Source organism: Grus americana, chromosome 3 (assembly GCF_028858705.1).
Source record: "Grus americana isolate bGruAme1 chromosome 3, bGruAme1.mat, whole genome shotgun sequence".
NCBI classification, from domain to species: domain Eukaryota; kingdom Metazoa; phylum Chordata; class Aves; order Gruiformes; family Gruidae; genus Grus; species Grus americana.
Genome location: NC_072854.1, coordinates 32,532,148 through 32,548,716, shown reverse-complemented (window position 1 = coordinate 32,548,716; position 16,569 = coordinate 32,532,148). Strand labels below are relative to the sequence as shown.

Below are 16,569 nucleotides of genomic sequence, written 5' to 3'. Positions count from 1 at the left end.
AGATTTGTAGCCCATGTTTGGCCTGTTATTGCTCCTGCAGTAATCGTACTGTTTTGCTTGGGAGTGCAAAGTGGAACAGGCCAAGATTTTGCTTTCAAAACTGCTGCCAACCCATTTACTTCTGTGGGAAAGGAGACAGCATTTAGCAGTAAGTATTTCAGTCTGCCAGAAAACATGATCAGCTACATTTTCATGATAATTTATTACTGAAGCGAACAGAAAATATGTTCCTCGCTGATCTCATTATGCCTTGGGTTTGGTCATTCTGTATCTCTCTCCAATAACTTAACTTGTAATCTACTTTGCTTCAGAGACAATTATTTCAAAGGGAAATTGGAAGAGTAATTTCACAGAAGTTCACACTTTATGAACCTAGAACTTTTAATAGACATGGGCTTATTTTCTAAGTAAAAAAAGGATCATTTAAAATCCTGATGAGTAATTTGAAACGATTCTTTACGTTGATGTATACTGCATATGGGACTATTCTGAAATCATTCTTCTAATGAAGGACATATAAATCACATTCATGCCAATTTAGCAAATTTTTAAAAACAAATTTTCTGTGAGGCTGTGACATCAATCTTGACTTATGCTTTAAGAATCAGTATTACTGCATAAAGAAGATAAAAAAACCAGACTGAAACTGCTAAAACATCTTTTATTTCACTAAAAGGGCAATCTTAATAGGATCTGCTTCCATACTTAAAAAGCACTTTTAAAGAGAGTATTTGCAAGTTATACTGTGAGAGTTAAAGATCACTATATCTCATGCAAAACAACTGAACAGTTCAGTATTTTCATGAAATTGATATAACTCCATTAAAAAAGCTCAAGTAGATAAAATTCAGATTTTTCTTAGAGGGATGTATATCAAAAGAAAAGATTTAGAATGAAAATATAATTTTCTGTCTATTTTTTCATTAGTTAACTAGAATTGCTCTCCTTTAGTTTATATCATTACATGAAAAGAAAGAGAGGATAATATTAGTTGAGATGCTCACTAATGGAGGTGTGTGTCTTCTTCTTAAGGAATACAAGTTATTCAGATGACTAATTTTTTCGGTGTGAGACAAGAAAGGAATTGTGTACTGAAGTCAAGATAAGTAAAATCTGGCACGTGATTTTTCAGGAAGAATAATCCGAAATACTGCTGCCCATTACAACAGCAAGAATGCTGGCATACCGTATGCCTCCTCTTCGGAGTTCCGTATAAATGCCAACTAATTACATGATGACTGACATACCGCACCACATGAACTTGTGAAATTCCTAGGCAACGCTGCCGAAAGTGAGTTTTAGCTTTAAATGAATAGCTGCCGAAGCTCCGAGGGGAAAGCTGCGTAACCTGTTGCTGAGGTTTGTTTAGGGAGGGGAGAGCCAACAGTGATGGCGGAGCTTGCCCAGGCCTGAATCTGCAGCTTCCTCCTGGAGCCGCCTCCGCGCTGCACTTGTGCCCCAGCTTCCTTCGGCTCGATTTAACCAGACCTAGGAGCCAGCATTCCAACTATCTGTTTAGTAAGCAAGTCTTGGGGACTTCTGTCTGTGACCGACTTAAGCCTCGGCTTCTGCGTAAACACTTGGTGCCATCTGGATGACTATTTTATAACTCCTGAAAGGGATAGGTTTGCAGGAACGTACAGACGGACGCTCATTTTCCTCAGGAACTAAAAGCAGCATATCGAGTGTCAAGAGGAATAGTTATCATATATTTTACAAGAGATGGTTGCGCTACCTTCCCTCACCTGTCACTCTTCTGACATGGCACGCACAGGCTTAAGCTGGGGATACCAGAGCGGGCGAGCTGCGGAGCCAGCTGTGCCCCTGCACAAAACAGTCCCCAGCTTCTGCCACTAAATTCCACATTTTTACAAAACCGCACAACGGAGCTGTATAATCCCTCCTGTTTATTCCGTGAAGGGTCCTTGGCTACAGTTCAATTTATCAGGGAACTTAAACTTTTAAAGACTAAACAAATGTCTGCACAAAGTGGGCATAATTAGGGAGATAAATTCAAAATATATTCCCAGCATGCATTATGACACACTCAGAAAGAAGAGAGACATCTAATACTTAAAGAGCAATTCAGAAAGTTAACATACCAGAGAAATTAAAGACAGCATAAGGAAAGGATGAGAATCAATCATGACTTTGGACTACTCCCATAAAACTACCACCATAACTGAGGAGACAAAATAAATATATCTTGACTTGTGTAGTGTTAACTGACTCCATGGAAACATAGGAAAACTTTAAATCCTTACCAAAAGTGCTCAGATATGCACATATGTGCCAAAGTTAGTGATCTGAGGCACTAAAATGTATTGGTATGAATAATGCAAGAATCAAACAAATATACTTAGAACTACTGAAATTACTAACTTCAGTAAGTTTCTATGTAGTCTATAATTTTTTTTTTTCAGCTTAGCATATTTTCACTACAATAATGTTACTTTTCCCCCTCTAATTCATCATGCAAGAATGATGATGTTGTATTAAAAAGACTTTCCGTACGTGCCTTAAAAACATGTACAGAAACTCATGGGTTGCAATTCTAATCCTAACTCTACTAACTGCAGAAACATATAGTCAGGCATACACTTAATTTCTTTCTGAATTCTCTGCTATTGTTGCAAGTGAGAAGTTTTGTTACGTGTGTGTGCTTTAGGATTTCGGTAGAGATATTGTATTAATGGAGATCAAAAAGGTATATAGAGAGCTCTGTATTTTTTCCAGAACAATGGACTTTCTGATCTATGAAATTTCCATTTCAAACGGCTAAAACAATTTTTGAATTTTAAAAAGCAGTGGTATTATTTCCTCTGTTTTGCAGTTTGGGATATGCTCATTCACCTGATAGGTTGTTACGACTGTTAGGTATTGAAGAATTCTGGCATATATACTGCCTCGGAGTACCCCTCATTCCTCAGAGAGATGATAATGCCTATACCTGTCAGTTGAACACTTTTAAAAATACACCTTTTTCCTCCAGGTACAACTAACTGCATTCTTTTCTGCATTTTTTTCATGTTGGAGGGCAGAGCATGCTTACTGTGCTTCTGAGCAGTAGGGGGTTCACTACATCCCAGGGATGCTCGAACCCTTCCTGTCACAGGGTCACTGACACCTTTTAGACTTTCACAGGTACCAATAGCACAGACAACTGAAAAAATGAGAGTTCCTACTACTTGCTGTTACATGCTTCTGTAGATCATCAACGGACAACCCTCCGTGGACCGAAGGACCACGAAACAGCTGTTTAGGTGGGAATGACTGCAGGGAAGCAGCCTCAGCCTTTTGCCACCTTCACGCTCCCCGTGCTGAGGACAGGACCACGGCACAGGCCTGCACGTGGGGAGAATGCTCTGGCTCTGCACAACGCTGCTGATGCTCTAGTTTATACTGAGACCAGCCTATACAGTAGACTTTCTCCAGCATAATCCACTAGTGTATGATTCCTACGGCAATACATAGGAATGGAAGAGCCGCACAGTGCAGCAGAGCTCAGTAATGCCATCATTCCCCACCTGTCTCTATGCAATTGCACTGGGGCAGAAGGTCGATGACCCTGGCGCAGCCTTCCAGTTCGAGGAAAACCAAGTCCTTTGAATACTCCCTCCCTCCCTGCCCAAATGCATTTTGGCGTTAGCTCTAACGGCATGTCATTATTCTCACTCCTCTTCCCTCCCCACCCCCCCCAGCACAATAATTCATTTTGCATTTCGACAAAAAGAAATAAATCATTTTCACAGTAGGAAAAACTAAAAATGATTATAAGTAGAGGATAAATTTATGTCTTTATGCATGAGTCCCAAATGAATGGACCCTTTTAAAACTCTCTTTTAACAGGGTTCATAACTGAAACACTGATGTCACATTTTGGCTGCAAGAGCACGAATGGTCCTGACATAGTAAGTTCTCATTCAGTAACACATGAAGCTTGATACTATCTGACCTACTACTTATTCACAGCAAGATACGACATCTTCCTCTCATGATTATATATCATAAAAGTCACGGCCACACAGAAGTCACAGAAATAAAACAAGTCTGAAGACTGGGTTTTCCCCCAGCCACCACCATTCATATCATTCATCTTCTTTTAGTCCTTGCCAACAGAAACGCGTGACTATTTACGGCGGTGGAGAGAGAAAGACTTCCTGCTGGGCCATATATTCCTGCAGTGTTGTAATCTGTCTTCAAGCTGCTAAACCAATTCACACTCACTCTTGTCTCTTCTCTCAGTTACCAGCTACACAAAAAAATGTTTCAGTACTTCAGTTAGTAACATCCCTCTGAAGACTCGTGTCTGCTTTCCTAAAATTTAAATGTTTCCTTTTAAAAAGTGTGAAGACGACCATCAGTGGATGTACCAACGCAAAGACATCTTGCAATGCCCGAATCAACCTGAACTGAAACATTTGCACAGCATTTTATAATCACAGAAATGCAATTCTTTGACAGTCCATTTTATCAAAGTGAATCACTTAAGGTACAGAAGGAGTTAGTTCAGTCAATTTGAAAGCAGCTTCTGACTTTGGATATTGTACTACTAACCTCTGAGTATAACTTAGGAAAGCTAAGTGTCCACAGCTGCAACTGAAGACAATAAATGCATTCAAACCAGGCCCAACATATCCAGGGGCAGCTATCAGGATAGATATAGTCATTTTTCCATCATTTACACAAGAAATGCTCAAAAGGACGATAGCATAGGTCCTACAGCACACAGAAAATAGGCGTCCTCAATTCTTTTTCCTGTGTCTTATCTTTGGAAGTATCCTATTTGTATTTCAGTGTTCCCTTCAAGGCCTGTAAGAATCTATCTGAAGCAAGACCTACTCCAATCCATTTACTGCAGTGACAACCCTAGAATTAAGGTTGTTTAATGAAAATATTTCACTGTTAACTCTTCCAATGCACTTTTTGACTGTATATTCAAGAGCTGAAGGACATCATTGGCCCTGTTTACCTCTAGCACGACATGAACTGTAGCAAACAAACATTGATCATCATGTCTGATCTCACATATTCCTTTTTGCAGGTAAATTGCAGGAAAGGGAATAAATGAATTAGTGACTAAATTTGCAGCTTCCCAAGTCTGATACACAGATTTTTTCTATAAAGAAAGAAAGGAAAACACCTGCCTGCTTTTTTCATCTGAGAATTGTAGAAATTGTAAAAACCCCTGAATTATTGAAATATAGTTCTTCGTAAGAATCTAGCAAGTGATTTTCCATCATTATAATGTTACATTTATTTTTCATTTCCAGTCTGTGTTTGTTATGCATATCTGGTCATGATGTAAGATAAAAAGATGTCAAGACCACAGCACATAACTCTGCAAGTGTTTGAAACGACAAACTCTAAACAATTTTCTACTCTGTGTGAAAAGAATTTTTCAACTTCTTTTTCTGGATAGAAAATGCTTCATACTGAAGCATGTGTTGTTCTCAAATATTAGACATGTCCAATCACCAAAATTTAAATGAACTATAATTAAGCCAATACTGAAATTATTTAAATTATTTTTCTTATTGGTAGCAGCATTATTGTGTAATGCAAGGAACCAGAAGCATAGGATGTTGTGCTGGCTTTGGCTGGGATAGAGTTAATTTTCTTCACAGTAGCCAGTATGGGGCTGTGTTTTGGATTTGTGCTGAAAACAGTGTTGATGGTAACTCAGAAATGTTTTAGTTACTGCTTAGCAGTGCTTACACAGAGCCAAGGCCTTTGCTGCTTCTCTCCCCACCCCACCAGCAAGGAGACTGGGGGTGCACAAGGAGTTGGGAGGGGACACAGCCAGGGCAGCTGACCCAAAGTGACCAAAGGGATATCCTAGACCAAATGATGTCATGCTCAGCACATAAAGCTGAGAGAAGGTGGTGGTGGTCAGGGACACACACGCACATTCAGAGTGATGGTGTTTGTCTTCCCAAGTAACCGTTACATGTGATGGAGCCCTGCTTTCCTGGAGATGGCTGAACACCTGCCTGCCCATGTGAAGTGGTGAATGAATTCCTTTGCTTTGCTTGCACATGCAGGTCTTTCTTTACTTATTAAACTGTCTTTATCTCAACCCACAAGTTTTCTCACTTCTACTGTTCCAATTCTCTCCCCCACCCCACTGGGGCAGAGCGAGCAAGCAGCTGCGTGGTGCTTAGCTGCTGGATGGGGCAAAACCACGACAAATGTGTTTCATAAAAGACAACGGTCTATACCGTTGTGGTACCAACAAATGGAGTGTGTGTGTGATCAACAGCGAATATCAAGCTGGACTTGCTGGCAAGTAGGTGAAATGACCTGGAAGCTAGGGGAATATATATGTGTGTGTGTGTGCGCGCGCGTACACATGTGTTTTTGCACAGGTGTCTGTGAGTGAACAGGTCTGCACCAGCAACTGGAGTGGGGCTGTGAGCCTCGTGGGCTGAATGTCCAGGTGCCAGTAACTGGAGTGACCAGGAGCAGGGGCATCTCCTGGTTAGGCTGTGTGTCAGCTCGGCTATTAGTGGGGTGCACATTGTATGTATGCATATATTGCCCAGTACCAGACCGTCGTCATCAGCCAGAGAGGGTATTAGGGTGAGGCTGTTGGTGCTGTTTGTGTTTGTGGGAAAGCTGAGTGTGCCCATCTGGCCACAGACATGTCTATATGTTGTATGCGTGTTTGTGTGCCTATTGGGAATGCACGCTCAGCCTCGCTACAAGCTGGACCTGAGGGCAAGGAGCTGTGGCAGCCTCACATCTCTCTGGCTGCTGGATGTGTCCCTACATCCTTAACTTTCTGAAAATTGGGTTCTGTGTGTCAAATTTAACATATGTATGATATAGATATATAAAAAATACTCTGTTGTACATACGGCATTGCAGTCATAACTAAATACTTATTAAAATAACCTGACTAGATAATATTTATAATATCTTAAAAAGCATTAATTAGTTTTGCAAGCTTTTACTGAAAAATGTTCTTCACTAAAAATAGCAAGGGGATTCTTTCACTTTAACCAGCCTATTCTGTCTATACACAGAAACCCCCCCCAGTATTCTTAGTATTTCTTTATATTTAAAAATTTCCCTTCTCCCTGCTTCACAATTCATATAGAAAATGTAGAGGCATTCTAAAGAGAGGGACTTGCCTCTTAAATTTAATAATGAAAGTATTTATATTGCAAATAAGTTAAAACCTGGAACATTTCTTAGTGATTTCATTTTGTCTGTTTTTGTTTTAAGTGTACTTACATTCAAGGCAGTTGGTCCCGGAGGTCCTGCGTCTCCCTAGTTAAAACATGAGAGTAAATAAATCAGCAATCTCTTTAGTTATACATTTTTAACCTCTAGGCATTTTAGAGGATATGCACCACTGCAGAAGTAAATTCAGTATAATCATCAAACATGCTCTGATTATGAAAATATATGAGAAAAGCAATATTCTTTTTCAGTAATGGCATAGATGTACACAGTTCATCAGAGGCTAAATGGAAAAAAATTGCAGGCCTCTGCATAAATGAATCCCAACTTTAAAAAAAGCAATCCTTCAAAACACATTTGCATATATTAAATTACAAGCTGCAGCTTACATGCACAAGGTGGCCACTGAAATCAGTGTGACAGCTCGCATATGTGAAGACATCTGACTGTGTAAAATGTTCACAGAATTAGGTCGCTGAGGTACGAATCATGCTGTGAGACCTTCAGGTTCAGTCCATGGAAGCAAATCAGAGCACCCAGAGAGCAATTCAGAACACTGAATTTAGGTTCCTGCTCTGAATTCCTTTCAAAATTTGTTGTAATAAAAGACTACTTGTCTTCTGTATTTACAGTTAGTCTGTATTCACATTCTTCAACCCTTAAGCTACACAAATGGCAGCAGTGGGTGTTCGTCACATATAGTTAAGACAATGCATTCAATACTGAAGAAATATCATGCACCCCACATACACATACAACTTTTACAGATAAAAAAGTACCTTTTCTCCTTTAGGACCAGACACTCCAGGACTACCAGGGTCACCTTTTAGTCCCTGGGCAAAGAAGAAAAATGCATATTTGTTGTCATCTGTGGAAAACGCTGGACAAAGTCCTGTAGTCCTATGAATTAGTATATACCAACCAACTAACCTTAAAATATTATCACATTATTAGTACTACCAGCTCATAATTCTTTATTTTCATTATGTTGTGAACAGAGAAACACCTATCAAAGACCACGTGTCTTCAACTCATAATTAAATATACAAAGCCAAACTACCTACTTGATTGTGCCCCACTATGGCAAGTAGCACGTAGAAATGCAAAGTTCCTTTGCAGTCTGTCCTGGTTTCAGCTGGGATAGAGTTAATTTTCTTCCTAGCAGCTGGTATAGGGCTGTGTTTTGGATTTAGGATGAGAATAATGTTGATAACACACTGATATTTTAGTTGTTGCCAAGCAGTCAAGGACTTCTCCGATTCTCATACTGCCCTGCCAACAAGAAGGTGGGGGGCATCCAAGAAGCTGGGAGGGGACACAGCCAGGACAGCTGACCCAAACTGACCAAAAGGATATACCATACCATATGATGTCATGTTCCGTATATAACTAGGGGTTGGCTGGGAGGTGGCATTGCTCAGGAACTAGCTGAGCGTCAGCTTTGGGTGGTGAGCAATTGTGCTGTGCATCACTTGTTTTGTATATTCTTTTATCATTGTTATCATTATTATTCTCTTCCTTTTCTGTCCTATTAAACTGTCTTTATCTCTACCCTCAAGTTTTCTCACGTTTTTTCCTTTTTGATTTTCTCCCCCATCCCACCGTGGGGGAGAGTGAGCGAGGGGCTGTGTGGTGCTTAGCTGCTGGCTGGGATTAAACCACAACAGTTCTTTTTGGTGCCCACTGTGGGGCACAAAGGGTTGAGACAACGACAGATCTGAACAGAGTGTGTTAAAACAAATTTGTAGTAAGCATTCATTATTAGCTCAGTAGTAGCTGGTCACAACATTGTATTATTTGTTCGCATGGTTGTGTAAAGTAATTCTTTACTTGCAGTATATATTCCCTACAGTGCTGTTTATCATCTCTGGGAGCTGGAGGTTCACCAGTGTTTGAAAAGGCAATTAGAGAAATAATCGAGTCCTTCATACCTCCCTCGTTAGTTCTGCCTTCAGCTGGAGAAGCAGATATTACTGCCTAGTCTTACACATTATATATGCAGCTATTTCACAATCGTAGAATCATAGAATGCTTTGGGTTGGAAGGGAACTTTAAAGCTCATCTATTCCAATCCCTCTGCCATGGGCAGGGACATCCTCAACCAGATCAGATCACTCAGAGCCCCATCCAACCTGACCTTGAATGTTTCCAGGGATGGGGCATCCACAACCTCTCTGGGCAGCCTGTTCCAGTGTTTCACCATCCTCATCATAAAGAATTTCCTCCTTATATGTAGCTTGAATCTACCCTCTACAATATCACCAACACAGCTCTTCCACTAACATGTCTCACGAGAAGAATCCCCTAAAAATCTTTAGCACCCAGCACATAATCTTTGTCATCTTCTCCTTGCTGAACAACACATGGAAAAGCAAGAGGTTTTGAAATATGCCCAGCAAACTCAAGCCATTCTGCAGTTACAAGAATTAAGAAAGAACTTAATTCTGATGCTGGACCAGCCTACCAGGAACTCCTTTTCGTTTAAGCCAAGAGATTTGCCTTGTGCCTTCCCTCTGATTACTGATTTAGAGTTATGTGCCAGGAGACCATGTACATTGTAAGGCAGACACAGCTCTACTGGTTCAAAAATTTTACTTAGAAACCAAATAGCAATAAGGTAGGCAAAAGAGGACCAAATCATAATGAGATACTCCACAAGTAGGCCACCATGGTTATTATTGTGGAGGTTAAATAGGTCGAGGACAGAAAAGATTCATCTAAATCTGAATTAGGGTTTCCTAACTGAAATTCTTCCCAGCCCCCTTTTTGCCCTTGCAAACTCTCTTCCTCAGTTTGCAATAATTGGAAAGATAGAGACAACTGGCACAAAAATGATAAGCAACATCTGTGCCTTGGTGGGTACAGAAACATTAAATCAGTGAGTGTTCTAAATACTGCGTATTTGTGCAACTTCACTTCCTGCTAAAATTACATTAATGCACCATCTGGAAGGAACATCATTTAGAACTATATGAGCATTTAAGTACCCACTTTGGATTAAATTTGTGGTTGTTGTAAATACCCCTGATTTAGCTTTGATTTGTCCTTTATTAAGCTTGCCAAATATGTAATAGTTAAATCAGAAGTAGTTTTGCTGTTTGAACTTAAAAAATGTAATAGGCAGATGGATTCAAAAACCAAGCCAAAAAATTGCTTTCTTTTTACAATCTGCATATTTATGACATAGTTTTAATATTGCCTCCATTTACTACATTTTACTTTTCACCTCCTTCTGAAAGACTGCATAAAGCACAACCATTCCATATTCTAAAAAGCCATTTCAGGGATTTTTCAGGTATGCAAACTGTATGGATCTGGTTCAAAATCAATATTAGCGAATCAGCAGTGGAACAATAGGTTTGACTTTAGAGAATTAGCTCTTAGGTTGTATATTTACAGAAAAGAAAAGAAAAGATTAAAAAAAAATCTGCAACACACAGCGGTATATCTGTGCGTGTCTCTACTGAATAGAAAAGACAACTGCAGATGAAAGAAACTGAACTCAAGCCATGCACTGACAAACTATGAACCTGATCTTTTCCTAATTGGTGTGTTTAAAGCTTTTAGTAGTGTCCCTGCAGTGCACCTCGGTGAGGTATACAGTTTGACAGCTACTGCAGAGATGATGACCACAGAGGTCAACCTCACATAAAAAGGACAAAGGGAAACTACATATATGACAGCAAGCCTTGCAGTGTTTGAAGCAGGATTTCTGAGTACCCAGGAAAGTTTTTATATAATGTATTTAACTTAAAATACTTGAATTTGCTTTTTTTTCCAGTTTATAATCCCCAAGAAAGAAAAGTAGTATCGGAAAAAAAATTGCTTAAAAGGTTATCCCATTAGAAGTATTGTTCTTCTACAGATTACGTATCTTAAAATAATATTATCTTAATAAGTTAAGTGAATGCTTGCAAAAACACACCTGGTACTGCACCATGCCTATTCTTCCCTACAGCCACCCTTTTAAAGCTGCTGAGAGGTTTAGCTCCTGCTGTCTCTGAAATGACATCAGAAGTAAGAATTCCTGTGCTAAGTCAAATCTGTAGCCCCCTACATACAGTACAGTATCCTGTCTCTGGCAGAGACCAGAACAGGATGCTTCAGTTAAATGGATGTGGTTATCTAAACAGATATAATTTGGATGATTTTAGATTAAGTTTTAAATTAGAAAAGCTTGTTTTCTGCAATATTTTAGGAGAACAAGGTCAGCTTTGAAAACAACAAACTAATTTCTATTGATCTAAGGAGCTTGTTATCAGATTTGCCAGAAATTCAAGAACTGAATAAAAATTCCAGCAGCTCTCATAACAGTGGGTAAATGAATTACTGAATTCTATCCCAACCTAATTCTAGCTTTTTGGGAGCAATATAATAATACGCATTTGTGAGTTTGTGAATAGTCTTCAGCTGGTACTTCTTCTCCTCTGTAAGGACTACAGCTTGGTCTTTTTACAGAATAAACTTATTTTTCAGTTCCTCTATGGATGCCAAAATGTAAAGTAAGCATTAGGATACGCATGCAGAAGGCCAACTAAAGGCTAACAAGATAACAACATGAGAAAGGACAAATAGGAGAAATGTTATTTATATATATGTATCTATAACAAGATACGTATTACTGTAACACAATTGCTGACCAAGGGAGAAATTACTGGAACAAGTATATCACAAATACCAAAAGGGTGTAAAGTCAGTAAAATTGGGGCCAATGGGGGAAGGATTAAACTACAGGCAGGCTTTTTGCTTGGAAGGGGATGACGAAGGTATTTCTTCTGGTGGAAGGAATTTAAAGGTGATGATACCATATTGGTTGACAATATTTTTGACAAATATTTAACCAGACTTTTCTCTGATATGTTTACTGGACTCTTAGCCAGACTACAAAACCAACTGGATTAGGAGAAGAAAACAACTAAAACCCAGTAACTGTGCTTTAAAACTCTAAAAAGGACCTTGGTTTCACATATGCTTCAAAGGATAGGATTTATTAATGGTGTCCCAACACTACTAGCATAAAAGGCGACAGTTTTTCTATTTGAATTTTCCTTTTAAACCAGTGACAACCTCGTATAACGTTTGCTGTGCTCTGGAGTTCCATGGTGAAGAAAAAGTAACTTTACTTGATGATGTGAGAAATATGTTCCTTACCAAGTCTGAGAACTTCCTATTCATTCAAAAGAAGTGCCAAGTATAACCAGAACTAGAAAGCTAAACACTGCCTATGGTTTCAGTCATTTGGTTAAGATCAGAACAGTCAAAGGTTCTGTGAGAAAAGGAAATCGAAAAACATTTTCCCCTAAAACAATTCTTTTGGGTCAACACGATGATCTGCAAACTGGTACTACTACCATCAGTAGCAAAATGGACAGAAGATAAAGAGAACATAGTTCGCTGCTTATGCTGGGAAATCACATCCCATATGCCTGTAGTGTCTGAGGAACTACCCTACGAAAGAATCTAGCCTGCCCATCAAACGACAGCAACAACCTCAACCAAGTACACACCTTCTGTAAGTATTCCCATATAACCTACAGGGGTTATATTAAAAGGGAAATGTGTGTTGGTGCTCGCACAGGATGGGGAAAAGCATCCTGTAATTTAAAGGAGTCTGCTTCTGTAAATTGGATTTTCTTGCAGACTCATCTGTTGCTTTTAACCTTGACACTGTGATGTTCAGCTGGGTTTAAAAGCCACACAAAGGATTTGTAAGGGTTTAATGAGCAGACACCTCTCTGGCTGAGACCAAGTAGCTGGCAATCCCTGTGATAAAAACTCTGCAGCCCAAACAGGGGGATTTGAATGGCAGGCGAGGGAGGTTTGAGGAAAACTTTCAGCAGCAGAGTGACTATGAGCTGATCTGGAAGCAAACGCAGAAGCCTCAAGAAAGCTAGGGTAAAGAGAAGAAGCTTACTGGGAAGCTCTTACAGAGCTGCCAGAGTTTCTAACGCTTACGCTGCCTGGCAGCAGACAACTGGACTGAAGGGTTTCTGTATGGACTGGAGACCAGAGGGACCAAGGGCATCAAGAGCCAGGATCCTGTGTAACATCTTGAAGTACTGAGGTGAAGAGACAGATATCAGCCACAACACAAACCTCACCGGTAGTGTTAGAAGGCAAGGCTCACAGCCTTTTCTCAGCTGCCATCAGCTACTTATTTAGAATCATAAAAACATTTTGGGTGGAAAAGACCTTTAAGATCATCAAGTCCAACCACTAAACTGTGTCCCTAAGCACCATAGCTGGGAAATATCCAAGAAGTGCATTAACCTTTCAACCTGAGACAAAATGTTTTGATCAGAGAAGTATGAAAAAGAGTATCAAAATAACTGAATTGTTAGCTTTGCATGAAATTATAAGAAAACTCTTTCTAGAATTCAGGATCGTTAGGAAAATTGTTAAGTGTTCTCTCCAAGTAAAATGTGCTTTTTGTGCCCCAGTGCTTTCCTTGATGAATGCTGATTTAACATGCTCTAGCAGGTTCACCGAGGCCTGAGAAAACTGTATCATACTCTGAAAATTGGCTCAGAGAGAGAGCAGCAGCCAGTGCTTATACATCATCACGGAAAAGAGATGAAATGGGTAAAATGTACCAGCAGCTGATGAAGGTGCTTTTCCTAATGAAAAAACACAAAGATCAGCAGGACTCCAACCACAGGACTCCAGCAGCTCCTGCAGCAGCCAAGTGTTGCCCACTGGAAATGCATCCATTTGTGCAGCATACACTACACTGCATGCATGTGGCAATGGAAAATACTGTAGGAGTGGCGCAATCTTTTGAGGAGAACAGGTTTTTCACTCTAAAAGATAATTGTTTGTAAAAAAAATTATTTACAGTTCCCTGGCCTGTTAATCTGGTTCAAACTCGCATCAGTTAAAATCTCCTAGAACAAAACATATTATCTAAAATACTGGAAATAAAGTAAACAATCCAACACACTAACCAACAACATGCAACCAAATTGTTATAGATCAAATCAACAATGTCTACTGAGTGAGAAAACTTGGAAATATTCTAATGAGTAAGACAATGGACCTATGCTTTCTCCACAGAACAGCCTTAAAATCTAAATTAAAATAACAGCCTCAGAGTCAGCTGTGCAACACCAAGCTGCACATGTTGGGATAACTTTTCTAATTTAGCAAAGTATTTGCCAACCTCCAAACAATGTACTATTTTTTTAATTTGTGTCTCATGTACTTTTAATTATTGCCATTGCTCTTTTCTCAATACTGTCATTAAAAAACTTCAAATTGCTAGACTACTAGAATTTTCTGGATTGAGAGCAAAGCCTACTATCTCCTTATACTTTTGTTCCTAGTAGAATCCTCAAACTCTAGCTATAATTAAATATCATTACCAACTTCATGCTTTCAGGCAATAGGATTCTTCCCTTCCTATCCAAATATTTCCTTACAATGCTAACACTGAAAGAGTTCCAGATTAGAGATACAGGCCATGAGGATGTGAAGGTAAATGACTGTTACTATCATTATCAAGACACTGGATCTCTTTAAAAATGTTCATACTCCTGTTAACCTTTTCCCACAAGCATAAAAATAAAAAGGCTGATATGTTTTCCATCTTTCCATTGAAAACCTGGGACTTTTTTTCATTGTACTTCAGAGTTCCATCTTTTGATATCAGGTATGTAAAGAATGACAATATTTTATGTAGGAAAGCTTTTAAGAAGTCATTTAGGATATCACCTTTCCCAGCAGGAGAAAAAAAATATATTAGTGAATCACTTGGTTTAATGCTGTGGAGATGATACACTAGATTTTAATTTCAGATTTTTTTACACTTTCTTTTTTTATTACAATTTACAAGAAAGACTCTATTCTTCCCATAGCTATGCATGACACAGGCTGATAGATATGATAAAATTTTCTGTTTTCACTTACTTTTGCAGAAAGATTTCATTTATGTCAGCAAAACATTAATTGGTAGTATCCCATGGTATTCACTTCCTACCTGCATCACTGATCAAGATGCAACTCCAAAAAGAGTCTAGAACTTTCAATGATAATGATTTTCTTTCCATTTCAGTTCAACTGAGAAGCATTTGAATACAAAATAGATCTTACCCCACAGATAGTTTCAGGAATATTTGTATTGTAAATTTGTCCATATTCCATATGGGATATGAGCGTGATGGAGAAGAAACTCTATTTATCAGGATTTCTTTCAGACAGTGTATCTATGAAGCTCCACTTGTTACAGTGATACAAATGATAGCATTACTAATGTCTAGTGGCTAAAAAAGTCTCAAGGGATAAAACAGAAATACTACTCAAGCAAACTGGCTGTTTATATTATACAGGCAAATACCTGCTTACAGATGTAATGTGAACACATACCACAGGAGGACTACACTAGTAATATATTAAATCATTTATAACTACTCCTTAAGAAGCTAAAAACAATGGCAACCACATTACTAGTATTTATAGTAAAGTATTCATGTTGTCAGATGGATTTTGAATAATGTCCCAGACTGGGACACAGCTTTGTAGATCTTGGCTCAGATTCCCAGAGTGATAAACTGGGAGATGCGCAGAGCAGTTAAATATTTTCACAGTTCCTGCATCCAAACCTGGTTCTCAATGAGATTAACTGACCCAGTTAGCACAACCAGTGAGGGATGAGGGAATTAAACTTTTTAGGTGTCTCTTCACCATTACAGAAACTCTAGTCTCCAAATCAAGTCTGGCTTCCCCTCTGTCATGCTACTTCATTCCAGCAAGAACTTTTTGTACAGCTAAGAAAATACAAGTAGTGACAGCAAGCGAAACTGTTCTGTGACACCTACTTTCCTGATTTTGATTAAAATAAATTCAAATATGTTTCTACCATTTGTGCAAGATACAATGTTCAGGCATCATTTTCAAGTTCTTCACTTGTGAATATGGAAACCCTCACTCCCCCAGGCAGAGACAACAGCTGCCAGCAGCCGGTACCGCTAGCTTTAAGTGTTTTCAGGCTTTCGTTATACAGCACTGCAGATTACACCCACGTAAGCAGATTAATGTGATTATTTCAGAAATATCAGATGTTACATTTCTGCACGTGGAATGAGTTTGAGACACTCTGATAGCAACCAAGACTCAGTGATACAGAGTCCTTTAAATTTAAACTTAATGACTGGCATTTCCATGCACAGTGATAACTGAATCCAAAGCATTTTATAAAAGCGTTGTTAAAAAGGAATTATGTGTCAATTCAAACAATACCATATTATACTGCCTTGTGCAATTTTACTTCCAAAATGTTTTAATGACAGTTCCCATGAAGATAATCTACCATTTCTTGACACATTACCAACAGTTCAGTAAATATTTCGAACCATAAAGGTTCGGTATTTTACACTTCCACAGTGC

At 38.9% G+C, this 16,569-nt stretch overlaps 1 protein-coding gene across 5 annotated transcripts in view; it reads right to left on the bottom strand.

The window, feature by feature from the left end:
• COL19A1 (collagen type XIX alpha 1 chain) overlaps nucleotides 1-16,569 on the bottom strand; it is a 223,059-nt gene that overhangs the window by 94,923 nt on the left and 111,567 nt on the right. For all 5 annotated transcript variants that reach the window (XM_054821680.1, XM_054821681.1, XM_054821682.1 and 2 more), the window contains 2 exons: nucleotides 7,968-8,021; nucleotides 7,240-7,275 (listed from right to left, as the gene is read on the bottom strand). In XM_054821680.1, coding sequence (XP_054677655.1) covers nucleotides 7,240-7,275; nucleotides 7,968-8,021 — 90 coding nt within the window. The remainder of the gene's footprint in view (nucleotides 1-7,239; nucleotides 7,276-7,967; nucleotides 8,022-16,569) is intronic.